Here is a 13,653-nt window from a genome sequence, read left to right on the forward strand (position 1 = left end):
GCATCCTCATGTGATAAAACCGACTAGCCTGGACGGGACTCCTTCCTTTCTGTTTACGGACGTGACGTAATGACGCACAGATGAACTGCTGCATGCTCGAATTTCCCGCGGAAATCCACCATGTCACTCTTATTATAAAACATTATTACAAGCTTACCGTTGAGAATCGAGACAAAATAATTAGATAGTTTTGAACACTGGCTGGTTATGTACTTGCTCAAAAATTGATTTTGGATCATTTTTAACCAAAAAAAAGTTACGGACTGCAGCTTTAATATAAGAACATTTTTAATTATTCAGGACGTTTGACAGGTAGTGTACATTTTTGCTTATGCTGTGAACATTAACAGGTAGGACAGACATTAACCAAAGATAATTGTAAGTTCTGATAATCAGTTTTTTTTATACCATTTGTACTACACAATTAAATTAAACATTAAAACATGTTTTTAGACTGCATTGGAAGAGTAAATTCCCAGTCAGTTTTAATGAAATTGTGCTCTTTTAAAGATAAATATTGCGTTTGATGCCTTTTAATTGTGTTGTTTGAGACTGTGCACCTGTCAGTATCCAGCAGCATCCTTCCAGGCGCTCCAGAAACTAATGGATGGAAAGAAACAGACGGACGTGCGTCTCAGCCAATCAGCGATCTCCATTTCTCCCTTCGGTAAATATCTGCAATCTGATTTGTCGCTATGGGCGGAGTCGCGCCATCCTCAGTGGCCGTCTTTTTCTGTCAGTCGATGCGAGGAGACTCCAGACTAATGTAGTGAAAATAGCAGAATTCCGCGACGACGCTTGGATAAAGATATGAACATATAAACTGCTAAACACAAACACACAAGGTATGGTGTTTTTTGCTCAATGTTTTGAGGGCTTGAAATCCTGTGTCCATTCCAGTGAGCTTTCATTTGTGAAACCGCCTTAAATTGACGGAGAAACCTTGAGGAGGCCAGACCACCAGCACAGATTGTGTTTGTTTGTCTGTTGATAACACAAACACAGCACAACAGATTTGGCTTCAAACTGTCCCTTGCATAATTAGAAATAATTTATGCCGTCTAAATGGTTGCCATCGGTGTTCTGGGTTCACGAAGCGGAATAAATGTAATTTACATATAGCTGTAATGGAGAGCGATGTCTGCTGTGATTATGACAACAATGTAATAGTGGCTGTGCTCAAAACCGAGTGTGCTGCCTACATAGACAGCATTTTTGGGCATCACGGGCGCGTGCTGCTTTTGTCGAACGCGCCTGCGATACACTGAAATTCTGCGCGTGACTTAAATATTTTAAAAAATGTGCAGCTCACGCGGTTTTGAGACACATCTACTTTTGATACGGATCATCACTATCAAGCATCACTGATATTGTGTTTTTCCTTCAGGAAATTGGATGATTTTGTATTCTGCATGGCAACAATCGCATCCTCCTTTGTCTAAACAGGGTGAGTCGTGACAGATTTTTTTTTTTTTGTCATTATTTAATTACTGTATTCATGTTAGTGTTTATGTATTGTATGCTATTTAAGTTCTGAGTAGCTAATACTAATGAACCACTCGTACTTGAAATTTGTGGGCTTCAAAAGGGTCCAAAAGTCTGAAGCTCCATTGAACATCAAGGATTCAAAATCTAATTAAAAATATATTGATTTCGAAAAATACTTGCATACTTGCATTATTTTTGTCACTAACAAAATAAGCAAATTTTGACAGTGACCATGTGAATTTGTTATGCTAATTACATAATAATAAATGGAAAAACTGGACTAAAAGAGGAAAAAAAAATAGTATTTTATAGTGTATAAAAGTGTATTTTGTTACTGTGTGTCAGGTTTTTCTCTCTCTAGTTGTTGTTTTGGTACAGGTTCAAGTGAGGATTGTTTTGAGTCTATCCATTTTCACTAGGCAGGAACAACTTTGCGCCTGTGCTTTATTCAATACGTGCAGTTCAGACAAAAGCGGACAGCCATCTTTGCTCATTTCATTGCTCTGAGCCATGTGTGTTTACTTGAGGGTTTGTAAATATTTACATTCAGTTGCTGAAACCATTTGTGAAGCTTGAAATGTTTTTTTAATCATTTGTAAAATATATGCTGATTCAATATGTTTAATAGCTTGCATAAGTCTTTCAAATAGTTCATTGGATTTTAGGTTGCACTGAGTTGCGGTTTGTTTGTCGGTGTGTGGGCGTGTTTATCGTACAGTAGATGGTTTGATGTTGTAATTGAGTCATATGGCTCATCTGCATTTAGTGAAGATAACCTTGGTTTTATTTTCACAGTGGAAACCATATTATATGCATGATTAAATATTAAAGGACATATTTTAGCCAGTACGATGGTTTGGCATATTATGAATCTGTAAAAACATATCCAAATGATCCAGATGTGTTTGTGTTCTCATGACAAAGACATGCTCTGTGGATCAGAATTTGTAATATCTGCAGATTGTAGATAATTTTGGCTTAAGGTTGCCTTGTATTTTTGTTTCCTAACTTCAAATTTCCCATTAAATTAAAGGGATAGTTCACCCTAAAATGAAAATTAAGTCATCATTTGCTCACCCTGTTGCTGTATACCCTTCTTTTTATTTCTTCTTCTTCTTTTTTTTTTGGACCACAAAAGGAGAATTGTATATATTTATTTTTAAATGTCCCGCTCATGCTCGTCCATATAATGTCAGTGAAAAGCAACCAGCATCAATTAAAAAAAAAAAAGTTACACATATAGGTCCAAAGAGGACAAAAATGTCCATGTCCAAAAACTGTCAAAAAATGTGAAACTTGGGAGCACATACCAAAGTTTGGTCTCATTTTAAAGCAGACCCTTGGCAGATTATTGTTGAAGTAAAAAAAAGTTTACAAAGTGAAATAAGAAAAAAGTTATAGAAGTATAAGTTTATGAAAATGGTTTATGAACATTATTTATATAAAATATATATTTTATGAAACATGTTGAACTCTAAAACTGCTAGAAAATCAAAGCCATAAATCTAAATAAGTTGTGTTCCAAATTTGAGGTTGATATCTCAAAAAATGAGCTTTCAGTAAAATTCTGTTTTGGCTGCAGTACCAAATTTTCCCCATTAGATGCCAGCAAATCTCCGCTGGTACACACAGTGGTTGGATTTGTGATTTTGCAGTACCATAGAGTTTTTCTCTCTCAAATATTACAAACACACACAGGTTTGTTTTGCTATCAAAGTGAGGACATCCATAGACGTAATGGTTTTTATACTGTACAAACTGTACATTCTATCCCTTTACACTACCCCTACCCCTAAACCTACAGAAAACATTCTGCATTTTTACATGTTTAATAAAACATTGTTTAGTATGTTTTTAAAGCTATTTTAAATATGAGGACTTATGAAATGTTTTCATATTTCAAGTTTACGTCGTAATACCAGTGTAATACCCATGTCATTATACAAATTTGTGTAATCATAAATCACAAAAACACACACAATTTTTTTAATACACACATATAAGCCACACTCTGACATCCATACCAACACACCCGCACAATTGTAGCTGCATAATTTATCCACTTGGCTCTATAATATGCAGAAGCAGAAAACAGGAATAAAGCAAGTATTTGCTTTATAGGTCAAACCTGAGAAAATGGCACCATTTGGTAAAAATTTTAATTTTGAAGCCTTGCCAACAGAATGAAAGCCTATTAACAAAGATTGCATCATTTTATAGTTAAATGGCCCTGGGAAACTGCAGTTTTAATGGGTTTCAAAGGGGACGTTTTTGTCCTTAAGGTCCTGAAATAGATTTATTAAAGGAAATGGGGTGAAATAGTTAAATGGCAATAAAAATGCACACCTGAGCCAAAATGTATGCAGTTGGCATTAACACAGGCAAAATGATAAAAAAAAAAACTGAAAAGGATAAAAATGTCCATAAGGACACACAAGGGTTCAGTAAAGATGCAAAAGTATCACAGAATGATCTTACGTGACACGCACCATACTGTATATTCCAAGTGTTCTGGGGGTATATGATAGGGTTTGGTGAAAAAACATTTAATGTGTAATTTAACAAAAATTCTGACCTTGGCCGTTGGTCTTCTGTGCACGACTATGGCCCAAAAAAAGTTGAGAGAAATCAAAATTAATAAGTATGCAACACGAAATTCAATACCTAGAAAGCAAAAAAAAAAAAAAAAAGTATCAGTGTACTTTAATTTACTGAGTTATATATCTCCAGTCCGGAACTCTTTTTGTCTGATAACACTCAGAATGACAGACATGTGAACGTGATAACTTCCTGTTTCGACGAACACAACGGATATATTCACCTCAGAGAAGAAGGTACATGGATTGTATTTCATTTCGCGTTTTTGTTAATCTTGATTTCTCATAGCTTGTGTGCTTTTTCTGGATGAGACGGAGTGAACTGTGGCACTAGAGTCTCATGAACACAAGAAGACAAACAGCCAAGGTCAGGATTTTTTTGTTAAATTCTAAACTAAATTTTAGTTTGTTTTTCAACAAACCCTATCGTGTACCACCAGAACACTTGGAATATATAGCGTGTGTCGCATGGGATTGTTCTGTGATACTTTTGCTTGATGCTGGTTGCTATTAACTGCCATTAGATGGACGAACGCAAGTGGGACTTTTTTTTTTTTTTTAAATTCTCCTTTTGTGGTCCAAAAAAGAAAGAAGAGCATATTACATTAGAACAACACCAGGTTGAGTAAATGACGACTTAATTTTCATTTTAGAGTGAACTGTCCTTTTAATGAATTGTTAGAATTTTTTCATTCAAAATCTAAACAAAATTGATGACATCATCTTGTTTGCATAAATAATTGTGATTGCTGCTTTGCAAGCACTGGTATTTTCTTCAGGAAATGCAAATCCAATTGTTTTTCATTCTGTTCATATTAGTGGTATATTGTACAAGCGCACAAGAGACTTGACTGAATGTGTGATGCACAGCCCACACAGACATTATGTAATCTTAGAGAGATGGTCTTGGTTATTGTGTGTAGGTTAGTGGGTGCTTACAGGATTTTATATAACAGCTTCTGACAGGTAGTTTTAGAAACACAAGTGAAATGCATTTGAAACAAGCCACTGTGCTATGCTATGGTGACCAATTTTTAGTCAAGAGTCACTTCACTGTTTCACCTGCTGTTTCAATATTACGTATGTCTCTCCTCTCACTCTGGCTGTTTTTCAAAGCTCAAGTCATGAATTATTAACTGGGGAGTAAGAGCTGCAAAAAAAGGACATAGCCATAGCAACACTGCATTGTTCTCTCATCTCTATCTCCATCCGTCTTCACATCACTTATCTCAAATCATTTATCTCTTTGGTTTTTTTTTTGATGGTTTCTCAGACTCAGCGATCAAAGTGATGTACACCTATTCACTGACACTAGTGTAGATCACTTTCTGTGATCTCCTCAGCTACCCAAAAAACAGAATTGTGGCAAAATAAATTTTTTTATTTATAAAAATATTAAATTTCAGTAACACGTTGCTATAATGTTTCATTTGTTAATATTAGTTAACCTGTATGAAAAATTGTTCTAAGTAAACAAGTGATTCTAGATGATTTCAATATTAATTTCAAATCAGTTGTATCTGTCTGAACCTACACAGGATAAGAGGTTTGGAGAATGATGGATGGATGGGAAATATACAATTATATTTTTGCATTTTGTATATATGTAAGATTAATAAATGCTGTACAAATATATTGCTCATTAGTTATTATGAGCTTATGTTAGCTAATGAATGAATCATGTAAAGTTCTAAGGTGTTACCATAATACTTTTTAGAGACATCTTATAGTGTACTGTTTTAAAATGATCCCTTGGTGGATAGACTGATGGATAAGTGACACTGTTGAGTGTTGCATTTTATGCTTGGCCTAAAATAACATGCTACAATTTGAATGCTTTTACATACTTTATGCTATAAAAATAATAATCTTTAGTGTACACAATCATAAAATAAATTAATACAAGAATGCATTAAATGGATCAAACGTGACAGTAAAGATATTTATAATGCTTCAAAAGATATTTATAATGCTTCTCTTTCAAATAAATGCTTTTTGAACAGCTATATTCATCAAAGAATCCTAAAAAAAAAATGTATCAGTTTCCACAAAAGTATGAAGCAGCACAACTGTTTTCAACATTGATAATAATAAATAATGTTTCTTGAGCACCAAATCAGCATATTTGAATGATTGAATTCTGAAAATCATGTGGCAATGAAAACAGAAGGAATAGCTGCTGAAAATTCAGCTTTGCCATGACAGGAATAAATTTCATTTTAAAATGTATTTAAATAGATAGCTTTTTTAAGTTGTAATAATATTTTACTGTTTTTACTGTATTTTTGGTCAAATAAATTCAGTCTTGGTGAGCATAAGAGGCTTCTTTCAAAACATAAAAAAAATCTTACTGACCCCAAACTTTTAAATGGTTGAATACAGTTTATTAATTACATTAACATGTGTTATGTAAAATTATAATGTAAGAGGGACAATATTTTTTGCTGAAATTTAGCTTCTTAACATTATCCTTGGTTGAAGTTATTTTGATATCATATTTATAAAAATTAGTTTGAGATAAACCAATGAACTGTACCTCTACTAAACTCTAGAGGGCAGCCTCACACTTAATTTCCCTCACAATTCTTTATAGAAATGTTTGTAATGAGAACTAGCTTTTTTTTGAGTTGTTGCCCCTTTATGTCAAGCAAAAATCGCTACATCCTTTTCTCTTTTCTAAAAACAAAAATCTCTGTTTTGTGTTTTTGACTCTCTTTAGATCTTCAATCAAGATTTCATACCATTTTCACAATTCCTAAATAACAGTTCCACATTCCTTTATAGGGCACTTTAACTGAAGAGCTTTTGAAACATGACACTGCTAATGCATAAATTGTTGAGAGATCAAATCAATAGAAGAGCATTTCAAAGTGCGCTTGAGATGAAGAGCCAGTGGACGGCTCAAAATCAGTTGATGTCTACAAAAGATCACCCAAACAAAGAGAAAACAAGACTAAACCAACTTGTCAAAATTTGTAAATATTGACAATTAACTCCAAGAAGTCACATGACAGTGTCTCAGAATGCCTTTCTTGCCGGACAGCATGTGGCGTCACTCTCCTGGCAGACCAGTCCTAACTGCCATCTGAGGAATGTGATATCTGAAGATCACTGCGAGTACATGAACACAAACCCTGCCTTGATGTGGTGATCACGATTGTGTGTGTGTGTGTGTGTGTCTGTGTGGGGAGTCTGGAGTTCTAGGTTATCTCCAGTAATTAGGCTGCACCAATTAGGTGTGCTATTTTCGGGTAGGCCAGTGATATTTGCAGTACTTTTGTATTTTTATCTGTGTTACATATAGACGACACATTTTTGAAGGATGGGATGATGAGTTTTCATGCTTTTTCGTGGTTTCATATGTGTATTTTTAGAGTTTATTTGTGTGTTGTTCATAAGTGTGGTCAATAGATTGTCAATAGATTAACTGTAAACATGAACATTTGGGTGTGTCCAGGTCACATGTCATTTTACATTCAGATTGTTTTTGTGTCATTTAGCTTTTAAAAAATGCAGATTTTGTTGGAGCCCTTTACTAATTTGTAACTTGAAAACTAGATTTTTTAATTTTCTGAAATAATGTGATTGTTTGAACATTTTTGATGAAATGTGAGAGGTTTCTGATCCCCAAGAGAAAGCAACGTAATTTCCACATTCAAGGTCAAGGGACATTGTTAAAATAGTCCACATGACTTATTCAACAATACACATGATTTATTCAACAATATATTTTCTTCCCTGTCATCCTCCTACGCTGTTTACGTTGTAGACACGGTGCAGAACAACTAAACAAAATAGCGTAATTTACTAGAGGTTCTGATAAAATGTTAATTGTTGCAGTCTGTTTAAATTGTTTAATGATCTGAATTATTTTAAAAAATCGGTTTGAATGAAAGATTCAGTAATTTCACTTGTTTCATTGCTGGATGAATCAGTGTTTTGAACGAATCTCTTGAATGAATGATTTAATGACAAATTATAGTGGCATAAAGATGTATTCGATATAATCTTTATTTGAAGTGCCGAGTTACTTCAAAAGTAAGTGATTTGCTCTATTTTGATCACTACCGTAGACATCAGTGTTTATATTCGAACTATAAACTTTTATCCCAGTTCTTCTGTGTTAATATGAATATTTATAACACAGAAATAACGATACTGTGTGGTTGAAAAGACTATTTATGAAGCTGTTTCATACCTACAAATGATAACTGATAACTGACAAATAATAAGGTAGATTTGAATTTTACGGTGTGATTTTGTCAATTTGTTGTTTAATAGACACAGGAGAATCGTTGTCATTTAGGAATGAGATTGCAAACTTTTAACGTTTAATCATGCAGCTCTACTCTAGATATATGTCTGGAAGTCAGAGTTTGACTTTGTATTCAAGTTTTGACTTGGAAATTATTATACAGCCAGTCTGTGTTTGACTTTATTTCCCCCAAAAACTATTTTTTGCCGGCATAAAGACAGAGTAGCCTTCAGTTCTGCAGCTCTGAGATGGCTGAGACGGCCCTTGGGAAGAGACGCTGACCCTTTTTGGATTTGCATCAAAATGTTGTTTATTGAAGAAAAGGGCTGTTTTGTGTTCTCAGAAGGAGTGGTCAGTGTCTCTGTTTCTTTTTCTTTCTTTTTCATCAGCACTTTCAGCCAGGGCCACTCGGAGGGAGAGACTCAGAGAATAAGGTAGTTGTTCCATGTTGGCCTTCAAAAAGGTTACTCTATAAAATCAGCAACGCCTGCAGGTCAGTAAACAGTGTGGTTATTTGTTAGCTTAATGTCATTAAAAGGTGGTCCAAATAAACACCCTCACCCAAAGACTCCACATTTGTCCATTCCTTCTGACATTATTAAAAAACAACCTATAAATGATGTGTTTGTTTTGTCAGGCACATAGCACTTGGGAATCAAACTTGGGGGACATGATGCCTTGACAACCGTTTTGAAAACACCTCAGACTCAAAACATAAAACAAGTTAATACAAACCAGAGGCAGGTCATTTTGATAGGTTGCTTTCTATCCCCCAAATGACAGTGTTTTTAAAACACTCAATCTGATTCCCATTAAAATAAACACTGTACACAGTCACACTCTTCACTTGCCCTGTCTCTCCTCCTTTACTTTCAAAATCTCCACCCTCTCTCTCACAAAAGAGGCGTGTCCGTCTTGAGTAATCCAACACCTGCCCCATTCAGGCGTGTTACTGTAACTGGCTAAACAGCCTGGACCTGTGAGAGCAGACAGAGAGCATTATCCCTCTCTGATTGACTTCACACTTAAAAGCTCATGTACCTAATACAGAGGAAAGAGGGACAAAAAAAACACAAAAGAAGAGACAGACAGAACTGAGAGGAGCTTCTCTGGAGATCCGTATCCATGCTGATCCGTAGCAGGTGAAAGCGGTACCTCTTTTTGTCATCTGTGTCGGATATGTCCGTGGAGGATGTCAACAGTACAGGAGTTCTGGTGGATGGTAAACCGAACCCTTGTGAAACTCAGAGCCAGGATGGGATTGTTTTGGTCCAGATGGCTAGTCTCTCCATGCATATGTTCACTCCAGCAGACTTTAAAGGGAAGTTCAGGAAGATCCAGCCGAGAAAAAGACCCACCATCATCAAAGAAGGTACCGCTCAGGTTTTGCTTTGGTAGTCAGGCACACCGCTGTCTTTAATATCTTGATGTGTTATGACACGCGAGTCATCCTTCATGGTGTGCGATTTAATTAGATTTGACTTTTATGTCCAGCCAAGGCATAGACTCCCATCTTTACCTCACACACAAGACATCAAACTTGTGTTTCTGGTATTTTTTCTTTGTCAGTTGAAAGCCTGCAATTTGTCTCAGTGGTACAGCTCATCGCGTGAAACTTTGTGACACAACACTATGATGTCATTCAGATACTGTTTTAAGACTTTCTAGTATAGCCTTCAGCTAGAGATCACTGTGGGGGCGGGAATTCCCTTGAAACTTGTGGCTGGTTGTAGTGGTATCGTACTTAATTTCTTTTCACGTTATTAGAGTCAGGTTTTGAGAAGACATAAAATGTTACCTCCACCCTGAAATGTTCATTGTGGACTTTGATTTGTAGTTAGAGACAAAAAAAGAGTTGACAGGACCATGGCCACACAGGTAACTTTTTTCCTACCATTGATGGATTTTTTTTTTGTCAATTATGAGAAAACATTTCCCCACCGTTGACGGAATTTTTCATAATTTATGAGACAGCGCTTCCCCGCCATTGACGGAATTTTCCGGCTTTCCGTATTTTCACTGTTATACTGTAGGGGGTGCTATTACGCAACGCCTTAAAGGGGACAGAATCTCCAAATCAAAACACTTGAAAAAAAGAAGCAAAAACAAGCCATAAAAGAATTGATTATGCACGTTGTAGTCTTTGGGTGAAAAAAACACATGATTTTCTCTGTTTTTTGTTCAAAATATTGCTTTTTTTTTTTTTAAATAAAACTTACCCACATTCATACAACAAAATATTCTGGCTGCCATGGAAGTTTTTTGAAAATGATCAAAATGCTGGCGGTGGGTGGCAACTTTTCTTAAACAATGCTGGTGGGGAAAGAGTTAATGATCTTAAGGGACTTCAGTTGGGACGTCAATCTGGCGAGTCAACTGTGCCTACGTGAGTGATGATGGAATAGGGGAAGGGTGGATGTGAATGATGAGAGATAGCATCAACATCAGGAAAGAGATCATTTTGGGTTTTAATTAGACCTTAGTTAAACCAGCATCTCAAATCTTCCAGAACCACAGCTGGGATGGTCCGTATACAAAGACAACGTATAGTGGAAAAGGCAAAGAAAACAAAAGAAAAGTTAAAGTGACTTTGTTCACATGCAATATTTTATTTAGACGTTGTAGACAGAGTAAAAAATAGTGACACACTACCGTTCAAAAGTTTGATGTTTTTGAAATAACACTTTCATGCTCTGCAAGGCTGCATTTATTTAATCAGAAATAATATTGAAAACAGTATTATTGTGAAATAAGTCATAGAAACATATGTTTTTACAGTTACAGTGTAACTGTTTTCCATTTTATTATCTTTTGATTATTCTTCAGAAATCATTCTTATATGCTGATTTTATGCTCATTTCTTATTATCAATGTTGAAAACAGTTGCACTGCTTAAAGTTGCCCTAGAATCAAAAATTAAATTTAGCTTGGCATAGTTGAATAACAAGTGGAAAAGACATACTTTGAGTTTCAAACTCCATTGCTTCCTCCTTCTTATATAAATCTCATTTGTTTAAAAGACCTCAGAAGAACAGGCGAATCTCAACATAACACCGACTGTTACGTAAAAGTCAGGATCATTAATATGTATGACCCCAAATTTGCATATGCCAGCTCATGTTCAAGGCATCACACAAGGGCAGCCAGTATTAACGTCTGGATGTGCACAGCTGAATCATCAGACTAAGTAAGCAAGCATGAACAATAGTGAAAAATGGCAGATGGAGCAATAATAACTGACATGATCCATGATTACATGATATTTTTAGTGATATTTGTGAATTGTCTTTCTAAATGTTTCGTTAGCATGTTGCTAATGTACTGTTAAATGTGGTTAAAGTTACCATCGTTTCTTACTGTATTCACAGAGACAAGAGAGTCGTCGCTATTTTCATTTTTAAACACTTGCAGTCTGTATAATGCATAAACACAACTTCATTCTTTATAAATCTCTCCAACAGTGTGTAATGTTAGCTTTAGCCACGGAGCACTATCAAACTCATTCAGAATCAAATGTAAACATCCAAATAAATACTATACTCACATGATCCGATGCATGCATGCAGTATGCATGATGAACATCTTGTAAAGATCCATTTGAGGGTTATATTAGCTGTGTGAACTTTGTAAATGCACACGATTTTGCAGGGAGCGCGCGATTTAAAGGAGCCGCAGCCTGAATCGGTGCATAGTTAAAGATGCCCCAAAATAGGCAGTTAAAAAAATTTATTAAAAAAAATCTATGGGGTATTTTGAGCTGAAACTTCACAGACACATTCAGGGGACACCATAGACTTATATCACATCTTGTAAAAACTGGTTCTAGGGCACCTTTAATATTTTTGTAGAAACCATTGTACTTTTTTCAGAAAGTAAAAAAAAAAACAGCATTGATTTGAAACAAAACAAAGGAAACCAAAAAGATTTAAAACAAATAAACAGATTGAGAGAAGAGAGAGACTTTAGAGGCAGGGAGACTTTAGAGGGAAAGTGGATAGATTTTGAAGACATGGGAATAATAAACAATTTAGTTGTTTCAAAGGTTTGATCTGTGGTGTGAAGTGTGGTAATGATGTCCTGTGTTTTATCTGGTGCTAAATTATCTTGTCCTTTCCTCTCCAAAGCTAAAAAAGGGAGTATATATTAGGGGTTTCTGCTGAGTGGGCACATGTGTCTCCCATGATTGGTTTTTCAGAGCTGTACTGAACAGGTGTGTTGGATGCCTGAAAGACCATGAACCCTCACAGAAGCCTCACTGATGGTTGGCTGAAGAGACCTTTTGTCAGAGGAGAAGCCAGCTGAACACAAAGAGGGAGTTTTAGTTCGATTTCTAGAATATCCTGAATTCTGAATCCTAAATCCTGTACCGCAATTAATGTAAAAATCATTTACTCACCCTCTTGTTGATCAAAGATTTGTTTTGAAGAATGTCCGCAAGTAACATTTGAAGGAGTCTCTCTTGGTTTTCCTTATTTAATTTTAGCATCTTGACCCCTCATTGACTTTTATTGGAAACAGCCCAATTAGATCATGGGTTTTAGAAGCCAGTGTGCTTGCCAGCACTGACACGGAACTAGTATCATGTTAACAGGATCCCTGTCACTGGGTAGTTATGAGTCAGTGATCCCTGTGCCAGAGTCTAACAGCTGGCAGAAGCTGCCTGACGCTCCAAATGCTTGGAATTCTGGGGGTTTCTTGTAAAGATTATCCGAGCATGACTGCTGTGAAGCTCTCGTAGCAGAGAATAAAATCATGGACAGTTTGCTAGGAATGTCAAAACAAGCAACACAGTAAAACAAACATACACCATACATATTTTACCATTTTATCATGTTTAAAAATCAATTCAGCATATTTTGTCCATACAATGGAAGTCAAGAGGGTTCAGTTAGGGCCCTACAATATCTGCAATATGAAAAAACGTGGTCATAAAAATGGATTAAAAAAAAAAAAAAAAATCACAAATTTTAGCCAAACTTGGATGAATAAATAAAAAAAAAAAGCTGAACAAGAAATCAAATTGTGATATGAACATTAAACTGCAAAGTGAATATGAATTCTGCACGTTCTGCAATTTTTCATCCATGTTGTAATTTAAACAGTATACCTCTGCCAAAAAATGAAAAGAATTGTTCAAATTTCATTTGATTACATTTTAAAAGATTAATTACATTGATAAAGTTTTATGCATGCATTTGATTACAACTGTTTTTGATAATATATGTATTTAATCAGAAAAAGAACTTTAAAAAAATAAAATAAAAAGAAAAATATTTTACTGGGAACTATTGTTAAAATTTTAATAAATTATTA

At 35.3% G+C, this 13,653-nt stretch overlaps 1 protein-coding gene across 10 annotated transcripts in view; it reads left to right on the plus strand.

Moving 5' to 3' along the window:
- Window positions 1-371: 371 nt before the first annotated feature.
- Window positions 372-13,653, plus strand: part of fryb (furry homolog b (Drosophila)) — a 68,776-nt gene continuing 55,494 nt past the window's right edge. For 2 of the 10 annotated variants that reach the window (XM_048181529.1, XM_048181532.1), the window contains exon 1: window positions 9,258-9,712. In XM_048181529.1, the coding sequence (XP_048037486.1) occupies window positions 9,520-9,712 (193 nt within the window). In that variant the 5' untranslated portion in view covers window positions 9,258-9,519. Of the gene's footprint in view, window positions 668-694; window positions 846-1,387; window positions 1,448-9,253; window positions 9,713-13,653 lie in introns of those variants that run through there. The other 8 variants (XM_048181531.1, XM_048181530.1, XM_048181533.1 and 5 more) reach the window with 7 other exon arrangements.

The sequence above is a fragment of the Megalobrama amblycephala genome, linkage group LG2 (assembly GCF_018812025.1).
Source record: "Megalobrama amblycephala isolate DHTTF-2021 linkage group LG2, ASM1881202v1, whole genome shotgun sequence".
In the NCBI taxonomy this organism is placed as follows: domain Eukaryota; kingdom Metazoa; phylum Chordata; class Actinopteri; order Cypriniformes; family Xenocyprididae; genus Megalobrama; species Megalobrama amblycephala.